Raw genomic sequence first — 27,545 nt, forward strand, 5'->3', positions numbered from 1 at the left:
GCCTCCCAAGTAGCTGGGATTACAGGCGCCTGCCACCGCGCCTGGCTAGTTTTTGTATTTTTAGTAGAGATGGTGTTTCACCACATTGGCCCGGCTGGTCTTGAACTCCAGACCTCAGGTGAGTCATCGGTCTCGGCCTCCCAAAGAGCTAGGATTACTTGGCTGAGCCATCGCACTTAGCCAAGACCTTCCTTAAAAATACAAACCCTTCTCTTCCTTTTTGTGGCCATCATGGAAGCAGGAGCAGCCAAAATGAAGTTCAATGCCTTTGTAACTTCCGACCAAAGCAAGAACCACAAAAGGGACTTCAATGCACCTTCCCACATTCGCAGGAAGATTGTCTTTCCCTCTTTCCAAAGAGCTGAGACAGAAGTAAAACGTGTGATCCATGCCCATCTGAAAGGTTTTGATGAAGTTCACATTGTACAAGGACACTCTAAAGGTCAGCAAATTGGCAAAAGTTTACAGGAAGAAATATGTCATCTACATTGAATGAGTGCAGCGGGAAAAGGCTAATGGCACAACTGTCCCTGTAGGCACTCACCCCAGCAAGGTGGTTATCACTAGGCTAAAACTGGACAAAGACTGCAAAAAGTCTCTTGAACAGAAAGCCAAATCTCACCAAGTAGAAAGGAAAAGGGCAAACACAAGGAAGAAACAATTGAGAAGATGCAGGAATAAAGTAATCTTTTATACAAGCTTTGATTAAAACTTGAAATGAAAAAAAAAAAATACAAACCTTGATTTTCAATCTATAGGATTCTTTTTCCTGGTCAGCTAAGATTTAGTATGTATTGGATTGTAGTTGTAGGACAAAGGAAAAGGGAAAAAGTTTTTTAAAAGCTTTAAAACAAGTTGCATAGAAACAATCATAAAAACACCACTTTTTATACTAGTATGATGACTTAGGTTGCAGTGAAAAAAAAAAAAAAACACCACTTTTTACTTTGGCATATATAAAATTTCTGAAGTTATATTTAGAGGTCTTATCAAAAGTAGAGGAGCAAAAATATCAGACATAAATTAATCAGAACATTCACTTCAACAGTTTCAATCAAAGAAGAAAAATATAAATTGTAATTACTTAAACATGGTAATAAAAATAGAAATTTTTTTTTCTTGAAATGGAGTTTTGCTCTTACTGCCCTGGCTGGAGTGAAATGGCGAGATCTTGGCTGACCGCAACCTCTGCCTCCCAGGTTCCCACTACATCCAGCTAATTTTTCTGTTTTTAGTAGTGACGACGTTTCACCATGTTGGCCAGGCTGGTCTCAAACTCCAGACCTCAGGTGATCCACCCACCTTGGTCTCCCAAAGTACTGCGATTACAGGCATGAGCTACCATGCCCAGCCCTAAATTAGATTTTAAACAGGAGGATTAGAACCTGATTGTAGGCGAAGCACCCTGGCTCACAACTGTAATCCCCCAGCACTTTAGGAGGCTGAAGCAGGCAATCACCTGAGGTCAGACGTTTGAGACCAGCCTGGCCAACACCGTGAAATCCCATCTCTACTAAAAATATAAATGTTGGCCGGGTGCGGTGGCTCACGCTTGTAATCCCAGCACTTTGGGAGGCCGAGGCAGGCGGATCATGAGGTCAAGAGATTGAGACCATCCTGGCCAACACGGTGAAACCCCGTCTCTACTAAAAAAAATACAAAAAAAAAAAAAAAAAAAAAAATACAAATGTTATCTGGGCATGTGGCAAGCACCTGTAATCCCAGCCACTAGGGAGGCTGAGGCAGGAGAATCTCTTAAACCCAGGAAGTGGAGGTTGCAGTGAGCTGAGATTGCACCACTACACTCCAGCCTGAGCAACAGAGGAAGACTCAATATCAAAAAAAAAAAAGATAATTACAAAGTAATACACAGGCCAGGTGCGGAGCTTACACCTATAATCCCAGCACTTTGGGAGGCCGTGGCGAGTGAATCACCTGAGGTCAGGAGTTCACAATCAACCTGGCCAACATGGTGAAACCCTGCCTCCACTAAAAATACAAAAATTAGCTGGGCATGTGGCATGCATCTGTAATCCCAGCTACTCAGAAGGCTGAGACAGGAGAATCGCTTGAACCCAGGAGGCAGAGGTTGCAGTGAGCCAAGATTATGTCACTGCACTCCAGCCTGGGCAACAGTGGGACTCCCTCTCAAAAAAAAGAAAGTGATATACAAAATAACACATTATAAAATTTGAAAACTTTCTAACATTGCTCTGCTGTAAACTGAAGATAAACCATAGAGCTTTCCTCATAATATTGTCCTGTGGACTCCATGTCTAGTGTCCAAATATTACATGTCAAGAGTTCTGTTGGCCAGGCTGAGTGCAATGAGCTATGATCCCACCACTCAGCCTGGGTGACAGAGCAAGATCCTAGCACAAAAAAAAAAAAAAAAAGGAAAGAGAGAAAGAGAGAGAAAAGGAAGGGAGGAAGGGAGGGAGGAAGGGAGGAAAGGAGGAAGGGAGGAAGAGAGGAAAGGAGGAAGGGAGGAAGAGGAAGGGAGAAAGAGAAAGAAAAAGAGAGGGAAGAAGGGATAGAGGAAAGAAAGGAAGGAGGAAGGGAGGGCAGGAGAGAAGGAGGGAAGGAGAGAAAAGAAAGAAGAGAGAAAAGAATGTTGTGAGAATTTGACTCAAAATTTGAATTTTCAGATGGGTGTGGTATGTGCCTCTAGTCCTAGCACTTTGGGAGGCTAAGGCAGGAGAATCCTTGAATCCAGCAGGTTAAGCCATCCTGGGCAACAGAGCAAGACTCCATCACTAAAAAAACTTTTTTTGGCAAAAAAGTTACTTGAGTGGCCCCGCGCAGTGACTCACACCTGTAATCTCAGCACTATGGGAGGCAGAGACAGGTGGATCATGAGGTCAAGAGTTCCAGACCAGCCTGACCAACATGGTGAAACCCCGTCTCTACTAAAAATACAAAAATTAGCCGGGCATGATAGCACAAGTCTGTAATCCCAGCTACTGAGGAGGCTGAGGCAGGAGAAATGCTTGATCCCAGGAGGTGAAAGTGACACTGAGCCAAGATCACACCACTGCACTCCAGACTAGGAAACAGAGCAAGACTCCATTTCAAAAAAAAAAATGTTACTAGAGTGAATAATGTTGGCACAACTGACAAGTCATATAGAAAAAAAATTATTCCATCCATCCCTCATTCCCTCTATAAAAGTAAACATAAGATCAACATGCCAAAACAAATAGTTTTAGTAGAAAGCATGACTAAATGTCTTTATCTTAGAATGGGGAGGGAATTTCTAAACACAACACAAAATTTAGAAGCAACAGAGGAAAAACTAACATGTTTGGCCATGTAAAACTTCTGCATAGGGAAAAAATTTTTTGATCATTTTTTTTTTTTTAAAAATCATAAAACCAAGTCAAATCTAAAACTGGGAAATAAAATATTATCAATCTCTCACAGAAAAAGAACTAACGTTCTAATTCCCAAACTCATAAAAATGAATACTTAAAAAGCTGAAATAGGTCAGGTTTGAGGAGTTTGAGACCAGCCTGGGCAATACGACAAAAGCCCATCTCTACAGAAAATATAAAAATTAGCTCAGTGTGATGGCATGCGCCTGTGGTCCCAGCTACTTCTGGGAGGCTGAGATAGAAGGATGGCTTGAGCCTGGGAAGTGAAGGTTGCAGTGAGTTGTGGTCATACCACTGCACTCCAGCCTGGGCAACAGAGCCAGATCCTGTCTCAAAAAAGAAGAGAGGAAAAGGGAGGAAGGGAGGAGAAGCGATGGGGAGAGGGGAGAGAAGAAGGAAAGGAAAGGAAAGGAAAGGGGAAGAAAAGGAATGGCTAATCATGGTTGTCTTAGAGAATGCGGCTATTTTTACTGTATAGGAGTAGTTATTACTATGGTCATTATAATTTTTTACAATCTTTTTAAAGAAAAAAGATAAAGAATAAAAAAAAAGATAAAAGATAAATTTTGAAAAGTAATGGCTAGTCCAAATGAGGTACAGTGGTGTTTAAAACTCACGGATCACAGTAAGTTACAGGTTTCTTTGTTTTTCTCCACTCCCACTATGTTACATGACTAGCCTTCAAAACCATTTTTTCAATTTTTAAAAATTTCCAAAATTAGAATTGTCAAAGAGAATGCAAGCTTTTCACATAGTTTTAAGTTGAGACTATTCCTCATCTTCTACTATAAAAAGACTCTTTTCCAGTTGGGGTACTAATGATTTCATATATAACTGAGTATAGAAAAACAACAAATGTGTGCTACTAAATCAATGTCACACTTTTTTTTAAAATACATATCCTTGCCTCACTGTGGCAGATTTTTAAAAAAAAGTATCATTTTTTGAGGATGCACACAGGAAAAAAAATACAAGTCACAGGACACCTACAACCTGTGCTTTCCCTATTGCCACACATAAGACCGAAACCAAATCAAGTATTTTAATACAAAATTAATTTGTCAGAAATAAAATATACCTAATACCTCTTACCTGCCATGGATCCAGCCATTAATCTGTGCACATGACCCGAAACTCCCAGCTTTGTAGTAATAAACTAGAAAACAAGAACACTGAATCAAATGAGATATTTTTTAAATGCTGCCCATTTCACTGTTTAATAATGAAGATTTACTTCAAGAGTTACAAGACTTGGCCGGGCGCAGTGGCTCACGCTTGTAATCCCAGCATTTTCGGAGGCCGAGGCAGGTGGATCACGAGGTCAAGAGATCAAGACCATCCTGGTCAACATGGTGAAACCCCGTCTCTACTAAAAATACAAAAATTAGCTGGGCATGGTGGCATATGCCTGTAGTCCCAGCTACTCAGGAGGCTGAGGCAGAAGAATAGCTTGAACCCAGGAGGCGGAGGTTGCAGTTAGCCGAGATCGCACCATTGCACTCCAGCCTGGGTAACAAGAGTGAAACTCCATCTCAAAAAAAAAAAAAAAAAAAGAGTTACAAGACTAATATAAAGAAAATTAAAAATAAATATGAATGAAATCAGCACAATTAAATAAAGCTTGGCATTTTTCTTCTGTTTTCTCGCTCTATTGCTCAGGCTAGAGTGCAGTGACGTGATCTCGGTTCACTGCAACCTCAACCTCCCAGGTTCAAGCAACTGTCTTGACTCAGCCTCCGGAGTAGCTAGGATTACAAGCACCCACCACTGCATCCAGCTGATTTTTGTCTTTTTAGTAGAGATGGGGTTTTATCATCTTGGCCAAGCTGGTCTCGAACTCCTGACCTTGTGATCCACTCACCTCAGCCTCCCAAAGTGCTGGGATTATAGGCGTGAGTCACCACACCCAGCCAATTTTTTTTTTTTAATGGATGAGAGGTTTCTGTGCTGTCCAGGCTAGCCTCAAACGTGTAGCCTCGGCTCCTCATGTGCCAGGACAACTAGCCTGAGCCACCATGACTCCCGACAGCTTGGCAGTGTTGTATCATAGCACAAGGCGTTATTTCCTCTATAGTCTCTGCTTTAATATTTTGCACTTCTGCAGAAGGAAGCTAGCTTAGAATTGCTAAATATAAGATACTAATGTATTAAGGACCACAAGCACTAACAAGTGACTGGGGGGAATATGAATAAAACGCATTTTTTTTGTTTTTGGGGGTTTGTTTTTGAGATGGAGTCTCGCTCTGTCGTCCAGGCTGAAGTGCAGTGGCAAAATCTTGGCTCACTGAAACCTCTGCCTCCTGGGTCCAAGCTATTCTTCTGCCTCAACCTCCCAAGTAGCTGGAACTACAGGTGCACTCCACTACGCCCAGCTAATTTTTTTATTTTTCAGTAGACAAGGTTTCCAGGCTGGTCTGAAACTCCTGACCTCAGGTGATCCACTCGCCTCAGCCTCCCAAAGTGCCAGGATTACAGGCATGAGCCACCGCACCCGGCCTATTTTTTTTTTAATGCTACTAGAGCCAATGAAGTCTTGATAAACAAATGGCATCAATTCTCTCCAGCTGACTAGCTTAGAATGTTGTTCCCATCTCTGCTGCTTATTTTTCATACTAAGAGATACCTATTGAAACTTAACATACTTAACTCCTTTCTGTGTTGAGATAATGTTGGACAGGATAAACATTCACTCAGCCAGACAAGAGAAGCTTAATGAATGAGTAGGCTACAAAAAGCTAACAACTTACTGCATTATTCCAAAACAGATTTTCACAATACAGTTTTGCTATTTTATTTAATAAGAAAATCCAAAGCCACAGTGTTCCTCTCCTACAATTGAGTAACACCACACTAAAGGCTGAGGCCCAGGTGGGTGCAGTGGCTCATGCCTGTAATCCCAGCACTCTAGGAAGCCGAGATGGGCAGATCACAAGGTTAGCAGTTCAAAAGCAGCCTGACCAATATGGTGAAACCCCATCTCTATAAGAAATACAAAAATTAGCTAGGCGTGGTGGCACACGCCCATAATCCCAGCTACTCAGGAGGCTGAGGCAGGAGAATCTCCTGAGCCTGGGAGACAGAGGTTGCAGTGAGCTGAGATACCACCACTACACTCGAGCCTGAGCGACAGAGGGAGACTCCATCTCAAAAAGAAAATAAAAGGCTAAGGCCCAAGGATGACTTGAGCCCAGGAGATCGATGGGTAACACAGTGAGACCCCCATGTCTACAAAATATTTTTTTTTTAAATAGCCAGGCCTCCACTCTACCGCTGAAAAAGAAAAAAAAATTAGCCTGGGGTACTGGCACATGCCGCTAGTGCCAATTACTCAGGAGGCTGAAGTGGGACATGCCGCTAGTGCCAATTACTCAGGAGGCTCAATTTTTTGAGCCCATGAGGTTGAGGCTGCAGTGAGCCATGACCATGTCACTGTACTCCAGCCTAGGTGACAGAGTAAGCCACTATCTCAAAAAAAAAGAAAAGAAAGCAATACATTAAAAATATATCAACATTTTATGGATTTATTTTTATCTTCTTTAAAGATACTCTCGGTTTCATTCATTAAGAGTAAGCATAGGCCAGGTGCAGTGTGGCTCATGCCTGTAATCCCAGCACTTTGGGAGGCCGAGGCAGGAGGATGGATCACAAGGTCAGTTCAAGATCAGCCTGGCCAATGCAGTGAAACCCCGTCTCTAATAACAATACAAAACTTAGATGGGTGTGGCGGTGGGCGCCTGTAATCCCAGCTACTCGGCAGGAATCGCTTGAACCCAAGAGATGGAGGCTGCAGTGAGCTGAGATTGCGCCACTACAAAAAAAGAATGAACATAAAGAATTTACTCAGCTGGGGCCGGGCACGGTGGCTCATGCCTGTAATCCTAGCACTTTGGGAGGCCGAGGTGGGTGGATCACCTGAGGTCAGGAGTTCAAGACCAGCCTGGCCATCATGGTGAAACCCCATCTTTAAAATAATAAAAATAATAAATAAAAAATAAAAAAGAATTTACTCAGCTGGGCAAGGTGGCTCACGCTGGTAATCCCAGCATTTTGGGAGGCCAGGGCAGGTGGATCACCTAAGATCAGGAGTTCCAGACCAGCCTGACCAAGATGGTGACCTTGCCTCTACTAAAAATACAAAATTAGCTGGGCATGGTGGTGCATGCCTGTAAGAACCTGCGAGGCAGAGGCTGCAGTGAGCTAAGATCATGCCATTGCAGTTCAACCTGGGCAACAAGAGTGAAACTCCATCTCAATAAATAAATAAATAATTTACTCATAAATTACTAACAATTCTGGAATTGGTAACTCCAAAGACAAGTTATATTTAAAATCTTTTTTTTTTTTTTTTTTTTTTTTTTTTGAGACGGAGTTTCACTCTTGTTACCCAGGCTGGAGTGCAATGGCGCTATCTCGGCTCACCACAACCTCCGCCTCCTGGGTTCAGGCAATTCTCCTGCCTCAGCCTCCTGAGTAGCTGGGATTACAGGCACGCGCCACCGTGCCCAGCTAATTTTTTGTATTTTTAGTAGAGACGGGGTTTCACCATGTTGACCAGGATGGTCTCGATCTCCTGACCTCGTGATCCACCCACCTGGGCCTCCCAAAGTGCTGGGATTACAGGCTTGAGCCACTGCGCCCGGCCTATATTTAAAATCTTAAGCTATCACAAGTCTTATTCCTTTAAGAAAGCATTACTATATCCATTTATTAAAAGTAACTTTTTGGGCTGGTACCATGGCTTACGCCTGTAATCCCAACACTTTGGAAGAACAAGATCACTTGAGGCCAGGAGTCAAGACCAGCCTGGTCAAGATGGCAAAACCCCATCTCTACTAAAAATACAAAATTCGTCGGGCATGGTGGCGCAGGCCTGTAATCCCAGTTACACAGGAGGCTGAGGCAGGAGAATCACCTGAACTCAGGAGGCACAGGTTGCAGTGAGCCAAGATCATGCCACTGCACTCCAGCCTGGGCAGCGAGATTTGGTCTCGAAAACTAAAAAAAAATAATAATTTGCCAGGCGCGGTGGCTCACGCCTGTAATCCCAGCACTTTGGGAGGCCGAGGCGGGCGGATCACGAGGTCAAGAGATCGATACCATCCTGGTCAACATGGTGAAACACCGTCTCTACTAAAAATACAAAAAAAAAATTAGCTGGGCACGGTGGTGCGTGCCTGTAATCCCAGCTACTAAGGAGGCTGAGGCAGGAGAATTGCCTGAACCCGGGAGGCGGAGGTTGCAGTGAGCCGAGATTGCGCCATTGCACTCCAGTCTGGGTAATAAGGGTGAAACTCCGTTTCAAAAAAAAAAAAAATAATAATAATAATAATAATTTAACTTTTAAAAACTATGAAACTTTTATGTATTTTTAAATGTCCAAAGCAAATGCCTGGTCAAGCATGCATAATATTCAAGAACGCAAAAGAGAAAAGATCAAAGTTTACCGTTTTATAATGCTCAAATGCCATAAACTGGATTGCACCATAGGGAAAGATTCGAATCATCATTGCACCATTTCCTTTATACAATCCAAGGAATCCTTCTTTTCGGGGAACAGCAAACAATGCAGAAAACACTCCTGTTTTTGAAGAAAAATGCTGTTAAAAAAGAGAAAATTATCTAAATCCGTGATAATTACAGATAAAGATAATTGTGCCATCACTCAGGATAATTTTACTTGAAGGATTACATGAATAGTAATTTCTATAAAGAAGTTAAACCTACTAAAAATATATCATATATCCAAATAATATAAATAAGCACACCTCATATAAAACCTACTGTAGAAACAGCTACAAATTGTAGCAAATTTGATTTTTAACTATAGCAAATTATATTAAACTATAGCAATCTAAAATATTAACAGAAATATATGCAATGTCTACGTTTGCACTGAAGACAATCTATCTAGAAGGATAAATTGTAGGTACTTATTAACATCCAAAAGATATATCCCAAAAGTATTTTATAATAAGCAGATATATAAATGGACTAACACTTTGTTAAGAAGAATTCTGGCCAGGCACAGTGGCTCACGCCTGTAATCTTAGCACTTTCGGAGGCCAAGGCAGGTGGATCACCTGAGGTCAGGAATTTGGGCAACATGGTAAAACCCAGTCTCTACTAAAAATACAAAAATTAGGCAGGCATGGTATCCTGGGCCTGTAATCCCAGCTACTCAGGAGGCTGAAGCAGAATTGTTTGAACCCGGGAGGCAGAGGATGCAGTGAGCCGAGATCCCGCCACTGCACTCCAGCCTGGGTGATACAGTAAGATTCCATCTCAAAAAAACAAACTAACAAAAAAGATAATTGCTTGTTTGAACAAATATTATGGTAATGCATTCCGGAGTTTATGACATATGTAAAAAGTAAAACGCATGACTATAACAACACAAAGAACAGCTCATACCAATAAAGTGTCAATTCATCAAGAGAACAGAGGATACAAAATATGGATAGGAGAGTAACAGGAAGCTTTAAAAAAAGAATTCTATTAAAACTTCCTCTTGGCTACCTCTTCTCCTCCCAATCTGCAGGGAAGATGGGGAGGCCAGTGGGGGGGAAAAAAAAAACTTCCTCTTGCTGGAAGCAGAAACAAAGGTTAAGTCCTATTTAATTTGATTCAAAAGTGTTTGTAATGGCCAGAAGCGGTGGCTCATGCTTGTAATCCCAGCACTTTGGGAGGCCAAGGCAGGCAGATCACCTGAGGTCAGCAGTTTGAGACCAACCTGGCCAACATGGTGAAACCCCATCTCAAAAAAAAAAAAAAGAAGTGTTTGTAACAATTAAAGGGTGATCAAATTTAGAAGAATGATTACCTAGCAGAGACAGGAAGGCTAATGATAAGGTAGAGGTGCCAAGGCGGTGTCAACTACACCGCTTTATTTCCAAAGCGCTATTGTAGATCTACATATGTTTCTTATGTTATTACTTAAAATATTTTTATTGTGGCTGGGCGCCGTGGCAAAGGCCTGTTATCCTAGCACTTTGGGAGGCCAAGGTGGGTGGATCACTTGAGGTCAGGAGTTCAAGACCAGCCTGGTCATCATGGTGAAACCCCATCTTAAAAAATGATTAAAAAAAAAAAAATTTTATTGTCACAAATTTTTTTTGGAGAGTCTCGCTCTGTCACTAGGCTGGAGAGCAGTGGCATGAGCTGGGTCAGAGCAACCTCCACCTCCTGAGTTCAGTGATTCTCCTATACAGCCTCACAAGTAGATGGAATTACAGGCATGCATCACCACACCCAGCTAATTTTTATATTTTTAGTAGAGACAGGGTTTCACCATGTTGGCCAGGATGATCTCAATCTCCTGACCTCATGATCCACCGCCTTGGCCTCCCAAAAGTGCTGGGATTACAGGCGTGAGCCACCGTACCCGGCAGATTTAGCACTTCTAAAAAAGGGGCCAGGTGCTATGGCTCATGTCTGTAATTCCAGCACTTGGGAGACAGAGGCAGCAGATCACTTAAGGTCAGGAGTTCGAGACCAGCCTGACCAACATGGTGAAATCCCGTTTCTATTACAAAGAAAAATTAGCCGGACGTGGTGGCAGGTGCCTGTAATCCCAGCTACTAGGGAGGCAGAAGCAGGAGAACTGTCTGAACCCAGGAGTCAGAAGTTGCAGTGAGCCGAGATCACACCACTGCACTCCAGCCTGCACAACTCTATCTCAAAAAAACAAAACAAATTGGGACCAGGAGAAATTTTAAATATACTCCTTCCTTATAATATGACCAAAATAATTTTAATTTAAAATAAGTATGGCCAGGCGCAGTGGCTCATGCCTATAATCCCACAACTTTAGGAGGCCGAGGCGGGTGGATCACCCGAGGTCAGGAGTTCGAGACCAGTTTGGCCAACTCGGTGAAACCTCGCCTCTACTAAAAATACAAAAATTAGCCAGTGTGCTGGCAAGTGCCAGTAATCCCAGCTACCTGGGAGGCTAAAGCAGGAGAATCACTTGAACCTAGGAGGCAGAGGTTACAGTGAGCTGAGATCACGCCATTGCACTCCAGCCTAGGCAACACAGCAAGACTCCATCTCAAAAAAATAATATAAATAAAATAAAAATAGAGGGCCGGGCGCGGTGGCTCAAGCCTGTAATCCCAGCACTTTGGGAGGCCGAGACGGGTGGATCACGAGGTCAAGAGATCGAGACCGTTCTGGTCAACATGGTGAAACCCCGTCTCTACTAATACAAAAAATTAGCTGGGCATGGTGGCGCGTGCCTGTAATCCCAGCTACTCAGGAGGCTGAGGCAGGAGAATTGCCTGAACCCAGGAGGCGGAGGTTGCGGTGAGCCGTGATCGCGCCATTGCACTCCAGCCTGGGTAACGAGCGAAACTCCGCCTCAAAAAAAAAAAATAAATAAAATAAAATAAAATAAAATAAAAATAAAAAGTACGGCCATGTACAGTGGTTCATGCCAATAATCTCAGCACTTTGGAGGGCCAAGGTGTGAGAATAGCTTGAGCCCAGGAATATGACACCAACCAAGACAACATAGTGAGACATTGCCTCTACAGAAAAAACTTCAAAGTTAGCTCTGTGGCCAGGTGCAATGGCTCACAGCTGCAATCCCAGCAATTTGGAAGGCGGAGGCGGGTGGATCATGAGGTCAGGAGATAGACTATCCTGGGTAACACGGTGAAACCCTGTCTCTACTGAAAATACAAAACATCAGCTGGGCATGATGGCACGCGCCTGTAGTCCTAGCTACTAGGTAGGCTGAAGCAGGATAATCACTTCAACCTGGGAAGCGGAGGTTGCAGTGAGCAGAGATCTTGCCAATGCACTCCAGCCTGGGCGACAGAATGAGACTCCATCTCAAAGGAAAAAAAAAGTTAGCTCTGCTCTGAAGGCTGAGGTGGGTGGATCACCTGAAGTCAGGAGTTCAAGACCAGTCTGGCCAGCGTGGTGAAACCCTGTCTCTACTACAAATACAAAGATCAGCTTGGTGTGGTGGCGCTCGCCTGTCATCCCAGCTATTCAGGAGGCTGAGGCAGGAAGATAGCTTGGGCCCAGGAGGTACAGGCTGCAGGGAGCTGTGATCGTAACACTGCAATCCAGCCTGGGTGACAGAATAAGACACTGATACCAAAAAACAAAAAAGTTTACTAAAATAAAAGACAAAATAAAAATAAGTCTTTGATGCCTTGGAAGTAATGTCACACTTTTTATAAGAAGCTAAAGTAGAAGTAATAGTTTTGTCCAATAGTGTATCTTTATCAACTGTGAAAAATCATGTTTAAAAAAGCAAAATTTTAGGGGCCGGGCATGGTGGCTCATGCCTGTAAGCCCAGCACTTTGGGAGACCATGGTGGGTGGATCACCTGAGGTCAGGAGTTCAAGCCAGTCTGGCCAACATGATGAAATCCTGTCTCTACTAAAAATACAAAAACTTAGCTGGGCGTGGTGGTCGGCACCTGTAATCCCAGCTACTCGGGAAGCTGAGGCAGGACAATCTCTTGAACCCAGGAGGTGGAGGTTGCAGTGAGCCAAGATCTCAGCACTGCACTCCAGCCTGGGTGACAAAGCAAGACTCTGTTTCAAAAAAAAAAAAACCAGGCCGGGTGCTGTGGCTCATACCCTCACACCTGTAATCCCAGCACTTTGGGAGGCCAAGGCGGGCGGATCACGAGGTCAAGAGATCAAAACCATCCTGGCCAACATGGTGAAACCCTACTTCTACTAAAAATAAAAAAAATTAGCTGGGCATGGTGGCGCACACCTATAATCCCAACTAATCAGAAGGCTGAGGCAGGAAAATCACTTGAATCCAGGAGACGGAGACTGCAGTGTGCTGAGGTTGCACCACTGCACTCCAGCCTGGGCAACAGAGCAAGACTCTGTCTCAAAAATAAATAAATAAAAATATAAATAAATAAATAAGCCGGGTGTGGTAGCATGCGCCTGTACTCCTAGCTACATGGGAGGCTGAAGCAGGAGAACTGCTTCAACCTGGAGGACGAGGATGCAGTGAGCTGAGATTGCACCATTGCACTCCAGCCTGGGTGACAAGAGTAAAACTATATCTCAAAAACTTTTAAAAAAAAAATTTTTTTAGGCTGGGCGCTGTGACTCACGCCTGTAATCCTAGCACTCTGGGAGGCCGAGGTGGGTGGATCACCTGAGGTCAGGAGTTTAAGACCAGCCTGGCCATCATGGTGAAACCCCATCTTTAAAAAAAAAAAAAAGGCCGGGCGCGGTGGCTCAAGCCTGTAATCCCAGCACTTTGGGAGGCCGAGGCGGGTGGATCACGAGGTCAAGAGATCGAGACCATCCTGGTCAACATGGTGAAACCCCGTCTCTACTAATACAAAAAATTAACTGGGCATGGTGGCACGTGCCTGTAATCCCAGCTACTCAGGAGGCTGAGACAGGAGAATTGCCTGAACCCAGGAGGCAGAGGTTGCGGTGAGCCGAGATCGCGCCATTGCACTCCAGCCTGGGTATCAAGAGCGAAACTCCATCTCAAAAAAAAAAAAAAAAAAAAAAAAAAATTTTTTTTAAAGTAAAATTATGGTTTTATAAGGAGTTATAATTTTTATTTTATTTTATTTATTTATTTACTTTTTTGAGACAGAGTCTTACTCTGCCGCCCAGGCTGGAGAGCAGTGGCACAAGATCTCGGCTCACTGCAACCTCTGCCTCCTGGTTTCAAGCAATTCTCCTGCCTCAGCCTCCCTAGTAGCTGGGATTACAGGTGCCCACCACCACACCCAGCTAATTTTTGTATTTTTAGTAGAGACGGGGTTTCACCATGTTGGCCAGGCTGGTCTCGAACTCCTGACCTCGTGATCCACCCACCTCAGCCTCCCAAAGTGTTGGGATTACAGGCGTGAGCCACCACGCCCGGCCTATAATTTTTATTTTTAAAAAAAGAAAAATTAAAAAAACTATCTTACACCTAAAAATGTGGGGAGGTACCTGGAATAAAATGCATAGGAGCATTTTAAAATAAAATTAAGGCCAGGCTCAGTGGCTCACTCCTGTAATCCCAGCACTTTGGGAGGCCGAGATAGGCGGATCATGAGATCAGGAGTTGGAAACCAGCCTGGCCAAAACAGTGAAACTCCGCCTCTACTAAAAATACAAAAAATTAGCCAGGCATGGTGGCAAGCGCCTGTAATTCCAATTTCTTCAGAGAAGGCAGAGGTTGCAGTGAGCCAAGATTGCACCATTGCACTCCAGCCTGGGCGACAAGAGTGAAACTCGGTCTCAAAATAAATAAATAAATTAATTAATTAAATGAAAGGCCACCAATACAGATTTATTTTTTTGAGGGGGCATGTATATATTAAAGATAGAGGATACTCCAGATACTACTATAATAGCTCATTGTTGCCAGTTGCAGTGGCTCAAGCCTGTAATCCCAGTACTTTGGAAGGCTGAGGTGGGTGGATCACCTGAAGTCAGGAGTTCAAGACCAGTCTGGCCAGCGTGGTGAAACCCTGTCTCTACTACAAATACAAAGATCAGCTTGGTGTGGTGGCAGGCGCCTGTTAATCCCACCTACTCGGGAAGCTGAGGCAGGAGAATCACTTGAACCGGGGAGGTAGAGGTTGCAGTGAGCCAAGATCGTGCCATTGCATTCCAGCCTGAGCAACAGAATGAGACTCCATCTCAAAAAAAAAAAAATTCATTGTTGCACTCTAGGAATTCCACTCCAAATTTTGTACGCCTTGTAAGGTATACTGTAACCGGGATACACTATAACGCATGGCATGCAGGCCTATAGAGCATGAAACCTAATATGAATATGTAACCTGATGATTACAAATCAGGAAACAAAACAACATACATCAGCACGGGGAGGAGGTTAAAGGAATAAAAGAATCCTGTTCAGACACTGATATGCAGGGTCACTGTAAAACACCCGAAGATACTGGGTAATACCATTCATCTCCATTTTTCCCTCAATTTAGACAACAAAACAAAATAATTTCCTTCTTCCAGCTTTTCATAATCTCTCAACAAGTTCAAAGGTCTAATTCTTTCTTTTTTTTGAGGCAGAGACTCACTCTGCTGCCCAGGCTGGAATACAGTGGCACAATCACAGCTCACTGCAGCCTCAAATTCTTGGGCTCAAGCAAGCCTCCCACATCAGCCTCCCAAAAGTAGCTGGGACTACAGGTACATGCCACCATACATATTTAATTTTTTTTTTCATTTAAGATGAGGTCTTACTCTATCACCCAGGCTGGAGAGCAGTGGCACAGTCTTGGCTCACTGCAACCTCTGCCTCCTGCGTTCAAGCAATTCTCCTGCCCCCGCCTCCCAAGTAGCAAAGATTACAGGTAACCAATACCACACACAGCTAATTTTTGTATTTTTGGTAGAGACGGGATTTCACCAGGTTGGCAGACCAGCTTGGGTAACGAGTGAGACCTACTCTCTCTCTTTTTTTTTTCAATCAAAAATAAGAAAGGGCCGGGCACGGTAGCTCACGCCTATGATCCCAGCACTTTGGGAGGCCGAGACAGGAGGATTACCTGAGGTCAGGAGTTCGAGACCAGCCTGACCAACATGGAGAAAACCCATCTCTACTAAATATACAAAATTAGCCGGGCTTGGTAACGCATGCCTGTAATCCCAGCTACTCGGAAGGCTGAGGCAGGAGACTCGCTTGAACCCAGGAGGCAGAGGTTGCAGTAAGCCTAGATTGCACCATTGCACTTCAGCCTGGGCAAGAAGAGCAAAAGTCTGTCTCAAAAAAAAAAAAAGAAAAAGAAAAGAAACCAGCCTGGCTGACATGGTAAAACCCCGTCTTTACCAAAAATACAATAATCAGCTGGACGAAGTGGTACACACCTGTAATCCCAGCTACTCAGGAGGCTGACACAGGAGAACTGCTTGAACCCAGGAGGCAGAGGTTACCGTGAGCTGAGATCACGCCACTGCACTCCAGCCTGGGCAATAGAGCAAGACTGTCTCAAAAAATAAAAATAAAAATAAAAATATTGACAAGAAAATTAGTTACAATTAATATACTGCATAAATATCCATTCAGGTTTGTAACAATGACACTTTAAAAATGCAGTTGGGGCCAGGTGCAGTGGCTCATGCCTGTAATCCCAGCATTTTGGGAGGCCAAGGTGGGTGGATCACAAGGTCAAGAAATGGAGACCATCCTAGCCAATATGGTGAAACCCCATCTCTACTACAAATACAAAAATTAGCTGGGCATGATGATGCATGCTTGTAAGTCCCAGCTACTCAAGACGCTGAGACAGGAGAATAGCTCGAACCCTGGAGGCAGAAGTTGCAGTGAGCCAAGATTGCGCCACTGCACTCTAGCCTGGGTAACAAATTGAGACTCCATCTCAAAAAAAAAAAAAAAAGTCAATGCATTTGTAAAAAAAATTTTTTTTAAGGAGTAATTATTTCAATTTTACACTTTTAAATTTCATCTCCATCTCTAATTGCATTTAAAAAATCAGACTGAGTTGTCAAATGTGTCTATGAACAATGACTCATTAATCCCAAAAAACACATAATATTTACTTCAATGATTCCAAGATTTGGGCTAGGAAAGTATCAGCTTCCTAAAATGATAATATATATAACCATTACTGCAAATCAAAGGATTATAATGGATAAGAAATATATTATTTGGAAAATTTGCCCCCTTTCCAGTTCCTGAATCTACAGAGAAAAAGAAAAGAACAAATTTGCCCCCAAACTTAAATTCCCTTTTTTGCCCACTTTCCAAAATATTTTCATTGATTTTTATCTTTAGCATCTATTTTCTTTTTTTTTGCATTTTTTTCTTTAGCATCTATTAACTCACCTAAATGCTTGTAATGGTGATTGTGAGCTTGTAATAAAACTTTTACTCGATCCAATGGGGCAACTGTTGTTTTGGCACAGCATCCGGCAATACCTAAAAATTTTTCAAAAGGTCAGGAAGAAATTGCATACCATTTCTTTCCAAATGGAAATCATTATTTGTTCAGCCAGCAAACCCTCTGATCTCTAATTTAGTCGCCATGAGAAAATCTACCCACTGCAAGGATATGCAGATGACTGGTCCCCATTCCCTGTAACTTAGTGAGTATGATTACACTACTAAAATAAGCTTAGTATTGTAAGTCAGCACCTAATATTTGATGAAACTGGGAATCTTGCTAAAATGTGGTTATGGAGACAGACACTTGGAGGTATTTACCCAACTGCCAGGTTCTGTTTGAAGTAACCTCCTCTTCTTCTGGATGAATTTTTCATTGAAACAATCAACTTTTACCCATAAAATTAGTCTTTCACTTATACATTCAGCAAATATGTACTTGGACCCTACCATGTGCCAATGGGCAGAAGTATAGATGAAAGCAGAATAAAATGCATACATGGGCTTTGGCATAGGTCGGAATCCAGGCCAGCCTTTCTACCTTGGCATGCTTCTAAAGTGATAATATAGACTTGTCTGCAATACTGTACATGTAGTAATGACTTGATAAACTGGGTTGATACTCTTATAAAAAGTTGAATAAAGTTATGGCTTCCAGCAGGCTCCCGGTGAGCGCTGCCACCTCGGCTAATGAAACCCCCAAAATACCGGACAACGTGGGAGATTGGCTTCGGGGCGTCTACCGCTTTGCCACTGATAGGAATGACTTCCGGAGGAACTTGACCCTCAATTTGGGACTCTTTGCTGCGGGAGTTTGGCTGGCCAGGAACTTGAGTGACATTGACCTCATGGCACCTCAGCCAGGGGTGTAGCCAAGTAGACAAATGGAATCCTGTGCTGAACCTGAACCTTTCAAAAAACAGCCTACAATCTGTGACCATCACAAGATGTGCCCTGATGACAGCTGAAGTTTGATTCAGATGGGCGCTTTCCTTTTCCTTATCCCTGCCTAGTTTCCTTTTGTTCCTTGAGTCCACGCAGAATTCCATTCTCTGGTCAGCAGACAGGTTTAAGCTAAAGTATTGCCTCTGTTCTGTAAAGTTCTGTACAGAGTTCCTAAGCTTCTCCAGGGGGTGATCTTTGTTCTTGTCCTGAGAAATAACAATGCTGTTTTAACAAACATTTGAAATAAATACTGCACACACACAGACAAAAAAAAAAAGTTGAATAATTGGCCAGGCACAGTAGCTTACACCTGTAATCCCAGTACTTTGGGAAGCCAAAGTGGAAAAATTACTTGAGGCTAAGAGTTCGAGACCAGCCTGGGCAACACAGTGAGACCTCACCTCTACAAAAAAATTTTAAAAATTGGCCAGGTGCAATGGCTCATGCCTGTAATCCCAGCACTTTGGGAGGCTGAAATGGGCAGATCTCCTGAGTCAGGAGTTCGAGACCAGGCTGGCCAACATGACAAAATCCCCGTCTCTATTAAAAATACAAAATTTAGCTGGGTGTGATGGCAGGCGCCTATAATCTCAGCTATTAGGTATGCTGAGGCAGGAGAATCACTTGAACCCAGGAGGTGGAAGTTGCAGTGAGCCGAGATCATGCCACTGAACTCCAGCCTGGGTGACAAGAGCAAAATTCCATCTCAAAATAGTAATAATAAATAGACAAAAAAATTAGCCAGGCATGGTGGTGTGCATCAATATTTGGAGCTAAGGCAGGAGGATCACTTGAGCCCAGAGTTGGAGGTCACAGAGAGGTATAATTGTGCGCTACGCTCTAGCCTGGGTAACAGAGCAAGGTTCCGTCTTTAAAAAACAAGTCCAGGAGCAGTGGCTCACAACTGTAATTCCAGGACTTTGGGAGGCCAAGGTGGGCAGATCACTTGAGATCAGGAATTCAAGATCAGTCTGGCCAAGACAGTGAAATCCCATCTCTACTAAAGATACAAAAATTGGCCGGGCATGGTGGCTCATGCCTGTAATCCAAGCACTTTGGAGGCCAAGGCGGGTGGATCACCCGAGGTGGGGAGTTCAAGACCAGCCTGACCAACATGGTGAAACCCCGTCTTTTAAAAAAAAAATTAAATATTTTAAAATAAAAAAATAAATAGCCGGGCGTGGTGGCTCTCGCCTGTAATCCCAGCACTTTGGGAGGCCTAAGCGGGTGGATCACGAGGTCAAGAGATCGAGACCATCCTGGTCAACATGGTGAAACACCGTCTCTACTAAAAATACAAAAAATTAGCTGGGCATGGTAGCGCGTGCCTGTGATCCCAGCTGTTCAGGAGGCTGAGGCAGGAGAATTGCGTGAACCCAGGAGGTGGAGGGTGCAGTGAGCCAAGATCGCGCCATTGCACTCCAGCCTGGGTAACAAGAGCGAAACTCTGTCTCAAAAAAAAAAAAAAAAAAACCCGGGAGGCAGAGGTTGCAGTGAGCAAGACAGCACCACTGTACTCCAACCTGGGCAACAGAACAAGACTTTGTCTCAAAAAGAAAGAAAGCAAAAGAAGAAACAATTCATAAGTTTTAAACCCTGAATCACAATGCCTATGTCATTCACCTCATATCTTATTCCATAAGTATTTTATTAACTCACAACATCACAGGCAGAAGGGTAAGTATAGTACCATAAAATATTTTGAGAGAGACTGAAAGATCCCATTCATATAACTTTTATAATAGTATATTGTTAAAATTGTTCTATTTACTTACATAATGAAAGATCCAGAAGAAAAAAATAAAATAAAATTGTTCTATTTTATTGGTTATTGTTGTTAATCTCTTTACTGTGCCTAATTTAGAAATTAAATTTTATCATAGGTATATATGTAGGTATAGGGAAAAACATAGCATATATAGGATTTAGTACTATCCCCAGTTTCAGGCATCCACTAGGGATCTTAGACTATATTTCCTTTAGTGTTCAATACCAGCCTGACCAATACGGTCAAACGCCATCTCTACTAAAAATTAAAAAATTAGTCAGGCATGGTGGCAAATGCCTGTAATCCCAGCTACTCAGGAGGCTGAGGCAGGAGAATTGTCTGAACCCGGGAGGCAGAGGTTGCAGTGAGCCAAGATTACACCACTGCACTCCAGCCTGGACGACAGAGCGAGAGACTCTGTCTCAAAAAAAAAAAAAAAGAATATATTCCCTTCAGATAACAGAAGACTACTGTACCTTAGAACTTAACTAATTGGCCGGGCATGGTGGCTCACGCCTATAATCCCAGCACTTTGGGAGGCCGAGGCAGGTGGATCATGAAGTCAAGAGATCGAGACCATCCTGGTCAACAAGGTGAAACCCCATCTCTACTAAAAATACAAAAATTAGCTGGGCATGGTGGCGCGCGCCTGTAGTCCCAGCTACTAGGGAGACTGAGGCAGGAGAATTGCTTGAACCCAGGAGGCAGAGGTTGCGATGAGCCGAGATCGCGCCATTGCACTCCAGCCTGGGTAACGAGAGAGAAACCCCGTCTCAAAAAAAAAAAAAAAGAACTTAACTAACCATCTCAACATTCCACTGATTTAGGTCAGGTAGCTTTTATCTTCCTTTTGAGATTGAGCAACTAAAGAACAGAGATTTGCACAAGGTCAGTGCTAACAAGGAGTCAACTTTGTACCAGGTACTACGCTTTAACTAAAGGCACTATGCCAAGGCTTTTATTACATTACTTAACCATTATAACAGCCCTCTAAGGTAAGTACTCTTATTCTAAGACTGGGAAGGGTGAGCACAGTGGCTCATGTCTGTAATTCCAGCACTTTGGGAGGCTGAGGCAGAAGGACTGCTTGAGCTCAGGAGTTGGAGACCAGCCTAGGCAACAAGGCAAAACCCTGTCTCTATACAAATAACTTTTTTTATTTTTTATTTTAGTTGGAGAGTTGCTGTCACCTAGGCTGGAGTGAATAGCGTGATCTCTGCTCACCACAACCTCCACCTCCTGGGTTCAAGCAATTCTCCTGCCACAGCCTCCAGAGAGGCTAAGATTACAGGCGTGCGCCACCACACCTGGCTAATTTTTTGTATTTTTAGTAGGGACGGAGTTTCACCATGTTGGCCAGGCTGGGTCTCAAATTCCTAACCTCATGTTCTGCCCACCTCAGCCTCCCAAAGTGCTGGGGTTATAGGCGTGAAGCACCATGCCCAGCCAAAAAATTTTTTAAAGAGAAAGAGGCTTGGCGCAGTAGCTCAGTCCTGTAATCCCAGCACTTTGGGAGGCCCAGGTGGGCTGATCACTTGAGGTCAGGTGTTCGAGACCAGCCTGGACAATATGACAAAACCCCATCTCTACTAAAAACACAAAAATTAGCTGGGTGTGATGGCATGCGCCTGTAATCCCAGCTACTCAGGAGGATGAGGAAGGACAATCGTTTGAATCTGGAAGGCAGAGATTGCAATGAGCTGAGATCACACCACTCCAGCCCAGGTGACAGGGAAAGACTGTCTCAAAAAAAAAAGAAAGAAAGAATAGAGAAACTGAAGCACAGGGAGGCTATGTAACTTCCCAAATGGCATTTCTTCTTATCACATGGAACTAGGACTCCTACAGAATCTTCCATGTTACACCCATTTCCCAAAAATTTGAACTATCACTTAAGCAATGAAGAAACACACATGGCCAATAAGCATATAAAAGATGTTTTCCTGGGCATGGTGGCTCATGCCTGTAATCCCAGCACTTCAGGAGGCCAGGCAGGCCAATCACTTGAAGTCAGGAGTTTGACACCAGCCTGGCCAACATGGAGAAACCCTGTTCCTATTAAAAATACAAAAATTAGCTGGACATGGTGGCAGTGCCAGTAATCCCAGCTACTCAGGAGGCTGAGGCAGGAGAATTGCTTGAATCCAGGAGGTGGGGGTTGCAGTGAACCGAGATGATGCCATTGCACTCCAGTCTAAGCAATAAAACTGTCTCAAAAAAAAAAAAAGGAACAGACACTTATCTCCTCACATTTAATATCAAGTGTCAGGGCCAGGCAAGATGGCTCACACCTGTAATCCCAGCACTTTGGGAGGCCGAGGCAGGTAGATCGCCTGAGGTCAGGAGTTTGAGACCAGCCTGGCCATCATAGTGAAACAATACTGTCTCTACTAGGGCCGGGCGTGGTGGCTCAAGCCTGTAATCCCAGCACTTTGGGAGGCCAAGGCAGGCAGATCACGAGGTCAAGAGATCAAGACCATCCTGGTCAACATGGTGAAACCCCGTCTCTACTAAAAATACAAAAACTAGTTGGGTATGGTGGCGCGCGCCTGTAGTCCCAGCTACTCGGGAGGCTGAGGCAGGAGAATTGCTTGAACCCAGGAGGCGGAGGTTGCAGTGAGCCAAGATTGTGCCACTGCACTCCAGCCTGGCGCCTGGCAACAGAGTGAGACTCTTGTCTCAAAAAAAAAAATACAAACATTAGCCAGGCATGATGGTGTGCACCTGTAGTCTGAGCTAATCAGGAGGCTGAGGCTGGAGAATCGCTTGAACTCCAGAGGTAGAGGCTGCAGTGAGCCGAGATCATCCCACTGCACTCCAGCCTGGGCAGCACAGCAAGACTCTGACTCATAAAAAAAAAAAAAAGAGAAGAGAAGAAGGAAATACGTTTCTTATATGTGCAATGTGAATGAATCTTAAATACATTAAGCTAAGTAAAGGAGGTCAAACTCAAAAGGCTACATATTGTATGACTCAATTTATATAACATTCTGGAAAAGTCAAGACTATAGAGATAGAAAACAGATCAGTAGTTGACAGGGGCTGCAGATGAGAGGAGAGGAATGTCAAAGAAAAGTGGAAATAAAGCCGGGTATAGTGGCTCACACCTGTAATCCCAACACACTGGGAGGCCAAGGTGGGTGGATCACTTGAGGTCAGGAGTTTGAGACCAGTCTGGCCAGAATGGTGAAACCGGTCTCACTAAAAATACAAAAATGAGCCAGGAGTGGTGGCACCCGCCTGTAGTCCCAGCTACTAGAGAAACTGAGACAGGAGGATCGCTTGAACACGGGAGGCAGAGGTTGCAGTGATATTGGGCCACTGCATTCCAGCCTAGGCAACAGAGTGAGAATGTCTTAAAAAAAAAAAAGAAAAGTGGAAATATTTTGGAATTACTCTATGTCTTGACAGTGGTGATCATTACACAACATGTTTGTCAAAGTGCATTTAACTTAGCCAACAACGATTGCCTCTTTTCTTTACCCCCTTTCATGTAGTCTGGCTCTTTTATCCAGGCTGGAGTGCAGTGGTGCGATTTCGGCTCACTGCAATCTCCGCCTCCCAGGTAAAAGTGATTCTCCTGCCTCAGCCTCCCAAGTAGCTGGAACTACAATAGGAAGACGATACTATGCCCAGCTAATTTTTGTGTTTTTTATACAGACTGGGTGTCACCATGTTGCCCAGGCTATTCTCCAACACCTTAGCTCAAGTCATCCACCCACCTCAGCCACCCAAAGTATTGGGATTAGAAGCCTTGAACCACTGAGCCTGGCTATAGGTCTTTTGTTCTCCTATTTTTTTTTTTTTTTAATGAGACAGAATCTCACTCTGTCACCCAGGCTGGAGTGCAATAGCGTGTTCTCAGCTCATTGCAACCTCCATCCCCCGGGTTCAAGCGATTCTCCTGCCTCAGCCTCCCCAGTAGCTGGGATTACAGGTGCCTGCTATGGCACCTGGCTAATTTTTGTATTTTTAGTAGAGACAGGGTTTCACCATCTTGGCCAGAGTGGTCTTGAACTTCTGACCTCGTAATCCACCCGCCTCAGCCTCTGGAAGTGCTGAGATTACAGGCGTGAGCCACCACGCCCAGCCTATTCTCTGATTTATACCAAGCAAGCTGGAGGCACATAGCTGTAACTCAAATATTTTCTATGTGATTAAATGTCATTTTCTATTTTTTTTTTTTTGAGACGGAGTTTCGCTCTTGTTACCCAGGCTGGAGTGCAATGGCGCGATCTCAGCTCACTGCAACCTCCGCCTCCTGGGTTCAGGCAATTCTCCTGCCTCAGCCTCCTGAGTAGCTGGGATTACAGGCACGCACCACCATGCCCAGCTAATTTTTTGTATTTTTAGTAGAGACGGGGTTTCACCATGTTGACCAAGATAGTCTCGATCTCTTGACCTCGTGATCCACCCGCCTCGGCCTCCCAAAGTGCTGGGATTACAGGCGTGAGCCACCGCGCCCGGCCCATTTTCTATTTTTAATTGAGAGGGAGTCTCACTCTGTTGCCCGGGTTGGAGTGCAGTGGAGCAATCTGAGCTTACTGCAACCTCCACCACCCGAGTTGAAGGGATTCTCATCCCTCAGCCTCCCAAGTAGCTGGGACTACAAGTGCGCACCACCACATCCGGCTAATTTTTTTGAATTTTTAGTAGAGATGGAGTTTCACCATGTTGGCCAGGCTGGTCTTGAACTCCTGACCTCAGGTGATCCACCCACCTGGGCCTCCCAAAGTGCCGGTATTATAAGCAGGAGCCACTTCACCCAGCCTAAATGTCATTTTATCAGCAGGACAAAAATAATTAAATTCTGAGGCCTTGTTTGGTGGCTCATGTCTTTAATCCCAGCACTTTGGGAGTCAGAGGAGGGCAGATAACTTGAAGTCCAGAGTTCTTTTTTATTCCTTTTTCTTTTTTTTCCCTGTGGTATTTCAGGACTTTTTCTTTTCTTTTTTTTTTTTGAGACAGAGTCTCCCTCTGTTGCCAGGCTGGAGTGCAGTGGCACGATCTCAGCTCACTGCAACCTCCACCTCCCGGCTTCAAGCAATTCTCCTGCCTCAGCCTCCCAAGTAGCTAGGACTACAGGCACACGCCACTACGCCCAGCTAATTTTTGTATTTTTAGTAGAGACGGGGTTTCACCATGTTGGCCAGGATGGGCTCACTCTTGACCTCGTGATCCGCCCGCCTTGGCCTCCAAAAGTGTTGGGATTACAGGCGTGAGCCACCACGCCCAGCCTACTTCTTTTTTTTTTTTGAAGTCCAGAGTTCAAGACCAGCCTGGGCAACATGGGGAAACCCAGTCTCTATTAAAAATACAAAAGATTAACTGGGCATGGTGGCGCACACCTGTAATCCCAGCTACTTGGGAGGCAAGAGCAGGTGAATCAATCACTTGAACCCAAGAGGAGGAGCTTGCAGTAAGCAGAGATCATGCCACTGCACTCCAGCCTGGGCGACAGTGAGACTCCATCTCAAAAAAAGAAAAAAGTAGCCAGGTGTGGTAGCATTCGCCTGTAATCCCAACAAGTTGGGAGGCTGAGTCACGAGAATCACTTGAACCCAGGAAACAGAGGTTGCAGTGAGCCAAGATCATGCCACTGTACTGTTCAGCCTGAGTGAGGGAGTGAGACTCTATCTCAAAACAACAACAACAACAACTTAATACTGCTGCAGTCTTCATATATTATCTTTCTACAATTTCTCTTAATGTGGGGTTTTGTTTGTTTGTTTGTTTTGAGATAGAATCTGGCTCTGTCGCCCAAGCTGGAGTGCAATGGTATGATCTCGGCTCACTGCAACCTCTGCCTCCCAGGTTCAGGCGATTTTCCTGCCTCAGCCTCCTGAGTAGCTAGGATTACAGGTGAGAGCCACCATGCCTGGCAAATTTTTGTATTTTAGTAGAGACAGGGTTTCATCATGTTGGCCAGGCTGGTCTTGAACTCTGGACTTCAAAAAAAAAAAAGAAGTAGGCTGGGCGTGGTGGCTCACGCCTGTAATCCCAACACTTTTGGAGGCCAAGGCGGGCGGATCTGACCTCAAGTGATCTGCCCAACTCAACTGCCCAAAGTGCTGGGATTGATTACAGGCTTGAGCCACCCTGCCCGGTGAATTTTTATTATTTTCTTTTTCTTTTAGGAGAGAGTCTCTCTCTAGCTCAGGCTAGAGAGTAGTGGTGCGATCATGGCTCACTGCAGGCTCAATCTCCTGGGCTCAAGCAGTCAGCCTGCCTCAACTTCCCTAGTAGCTGGTACTACAGTAGGGCACCACTGCACACGAGTATAATGTGGGATTTTTAAATTTTTGAATCTTAAATAATTGATGACAACCCAGAGAAGTAATTAAGGAAGTGTGGAGATTGAAGGCCCAGGTAATTCCTAAGAGACAATATGAACATTTTTAATCCCAAAATCACACCAATAATAGGGCTTGTCAAGTACTGTGGCACAGTTTACTAGAATCACTGGAACCAGTTTTGGCTGTAAACAGTTTTGCACAATTTACAGTCGTCATTAAAAAGCTGACCCCCAATATTTGTTTTCCTTTAAGCAAACAGCAAAATCCAAGTCTACGTTGGGTCACTCATGGTGTTTGTAAAAGAAAGGAGTGCCCAGAATGTCTCACTAAAACCCCAGTGTCTTTGTAAGGGATCTTCCTCTTTTCCCTCTATCCAGCCCTGAAGAATGGGTGCCTGATTTAGACCTTCCACCACCCTAGTCTCTGCTGGAGTACCAAAGGTCCCACTCCCCGTAACCTGGCTGTCATTAGTCAAGCGATTACTAGAAAGAGGTAACAGCAGGTCAGGGCAAACATCTAGCAGAGCATTGAAGCGGCCAGAGTCCAGGAATGTTATAGAGGCCGCCTGCATCCCACTTGCCCACAATCCTACCCCCGCCACCCAGAGCGCGGCTGGGTCTTCGTGGCATGCACTCACCTCCGGCCAGAAAGGAGCGCAGCCAGTAGAAATCCCTGCGGGCTGTGGGCCCTCCAGCTCCTGCCGCCTGCGGCATCGCGGAAGGGGGGTCGGCCGGCGCCAGGGCTGCCGCCGCCGCCGCCGCCGCCATCAGAACCAGGGTAGTGTCAGGAGCCTAGGCTGCAAAACTTACACAATACCGGTCGGAACCATAGCCCGACCAGATGGCAACAGGAGGCTGACAGCCCCGCCTGCGGGGCGGAATAACACCAGGAGGCGCGGCGCTGTGCGGCGCGAGCTGATGGCGTATGGCAGGGGCGGGGCCCGAATCACGCGCCAAGGGAATCGGGCGGGAGGGGCGGGGCCCGGACGCGGAAGAGGGAGTCACCCAGACTCGTAGACCCCCGTATTCCGCCTCACCCGGAGTTGCTACTTCCCTGTTCTCTGCTCTGGCCCCTTCTGTTCAGACGGAAAAAGGGAACCGTGGGCAGTGAGATGGTCGCATCAAAACCCACAACCTGGCCTGGCGCGGTGCCTCATGCTTGTAATCCCAGCACTTTGGGAGGCCAAGACGGGCGGACCACCAGAGGTTAGGAGTTCGAGACCAGCCTGGCCAGCATGGTGAAACCCTGTCTCTACTAAAAATACAAAAATTAGCTGCGCGTAGTTGTGGGTGCCTGTGGTTGTCGGT

At 44.6% G+C, this 27,545-nt stretch overlaps 2 protein-coding genes across 5 annotated transcripts in view; one reads left to right on the forward strand and one right to left on the reverse strand.

Annotated features, from left to right (window-relative positions):
* Positions 1-27,163, reverse strand: part of SLC25A16 (solute carrier family 25 member 16) — a 46,764-nt gene extending 19,601 nt beyond the window's left edge. For 2 of the 4 annotated variants that reach the window (XM_064374197.1, XM_064374201.1), the window contains exons 1-4: positions 26,876-27,163; positions 17,173-17,265; positions 8,819-8,952; positions 4,467-4,530 (exon numbers count right to left, since the gene is read on the reverse strand). In XM_064374197.1, the coding sequence (XP_064230267.1) occupies positions 4,467-4,530; positions 8,819-8,952; positions 17,173-17,265; positions 26,876-27,005 (421 nt within the window). In that variant the 5' untranslated portion in view covers positions 27,006-27,163. Of the gene's footprint in view, positions 1-739; positions 778-4,466; positions 4,531-8,818; positions 8,953-17,172; positions 17,266-26,875 lie in introns of those variants that run through there. The other 2 variants (XM_064374199.1, XM_064374198.1) reach the window with 2 other exon arrangements.
* Positions 17,877-18,433, forward strand: LOC110568699 (mitochondrial import receptor subunit TOM6 homolog). Its single transcript, XM_021672817.2, has one exon. The coding sequence runs from the start codon at positions 17,877-17,879 to the stop codon at positions 18,099-18,101; it is 225 nt and encodes a 74-aa protein (XP_021528492.2). The 3' UTR covers positions 18,102-18,433.
* Positions 27,164-27,545: the final 382 nt, after the last annotated feature.

Source organism: Aotus nancymaae, unplaced genomic scaffold, assembly GCF_030222135.1.
Source record: "Aotus nancymaae isolate 86718 unplaced genomic scaffold, 86718_ANA_hifiasm-v0.15.2.pri h1tg000010l, whole genome shotgun sequence".
Taxonomy (NCBI): Eukaryota; Metazoa; Chordata; class Mammalia; order Primates; family Aotidae; genus Aotus; species Aotus nancymaae.

Coding starts and splice junctions, on each gene's coding strand:
- LOC110568699 (XM_021672817.2), top strand. CDS start 17,877: ATGGCTTCCAGCAGGCTCCCGGTGAGCGCTGCCACCTCGGCTAATGAA.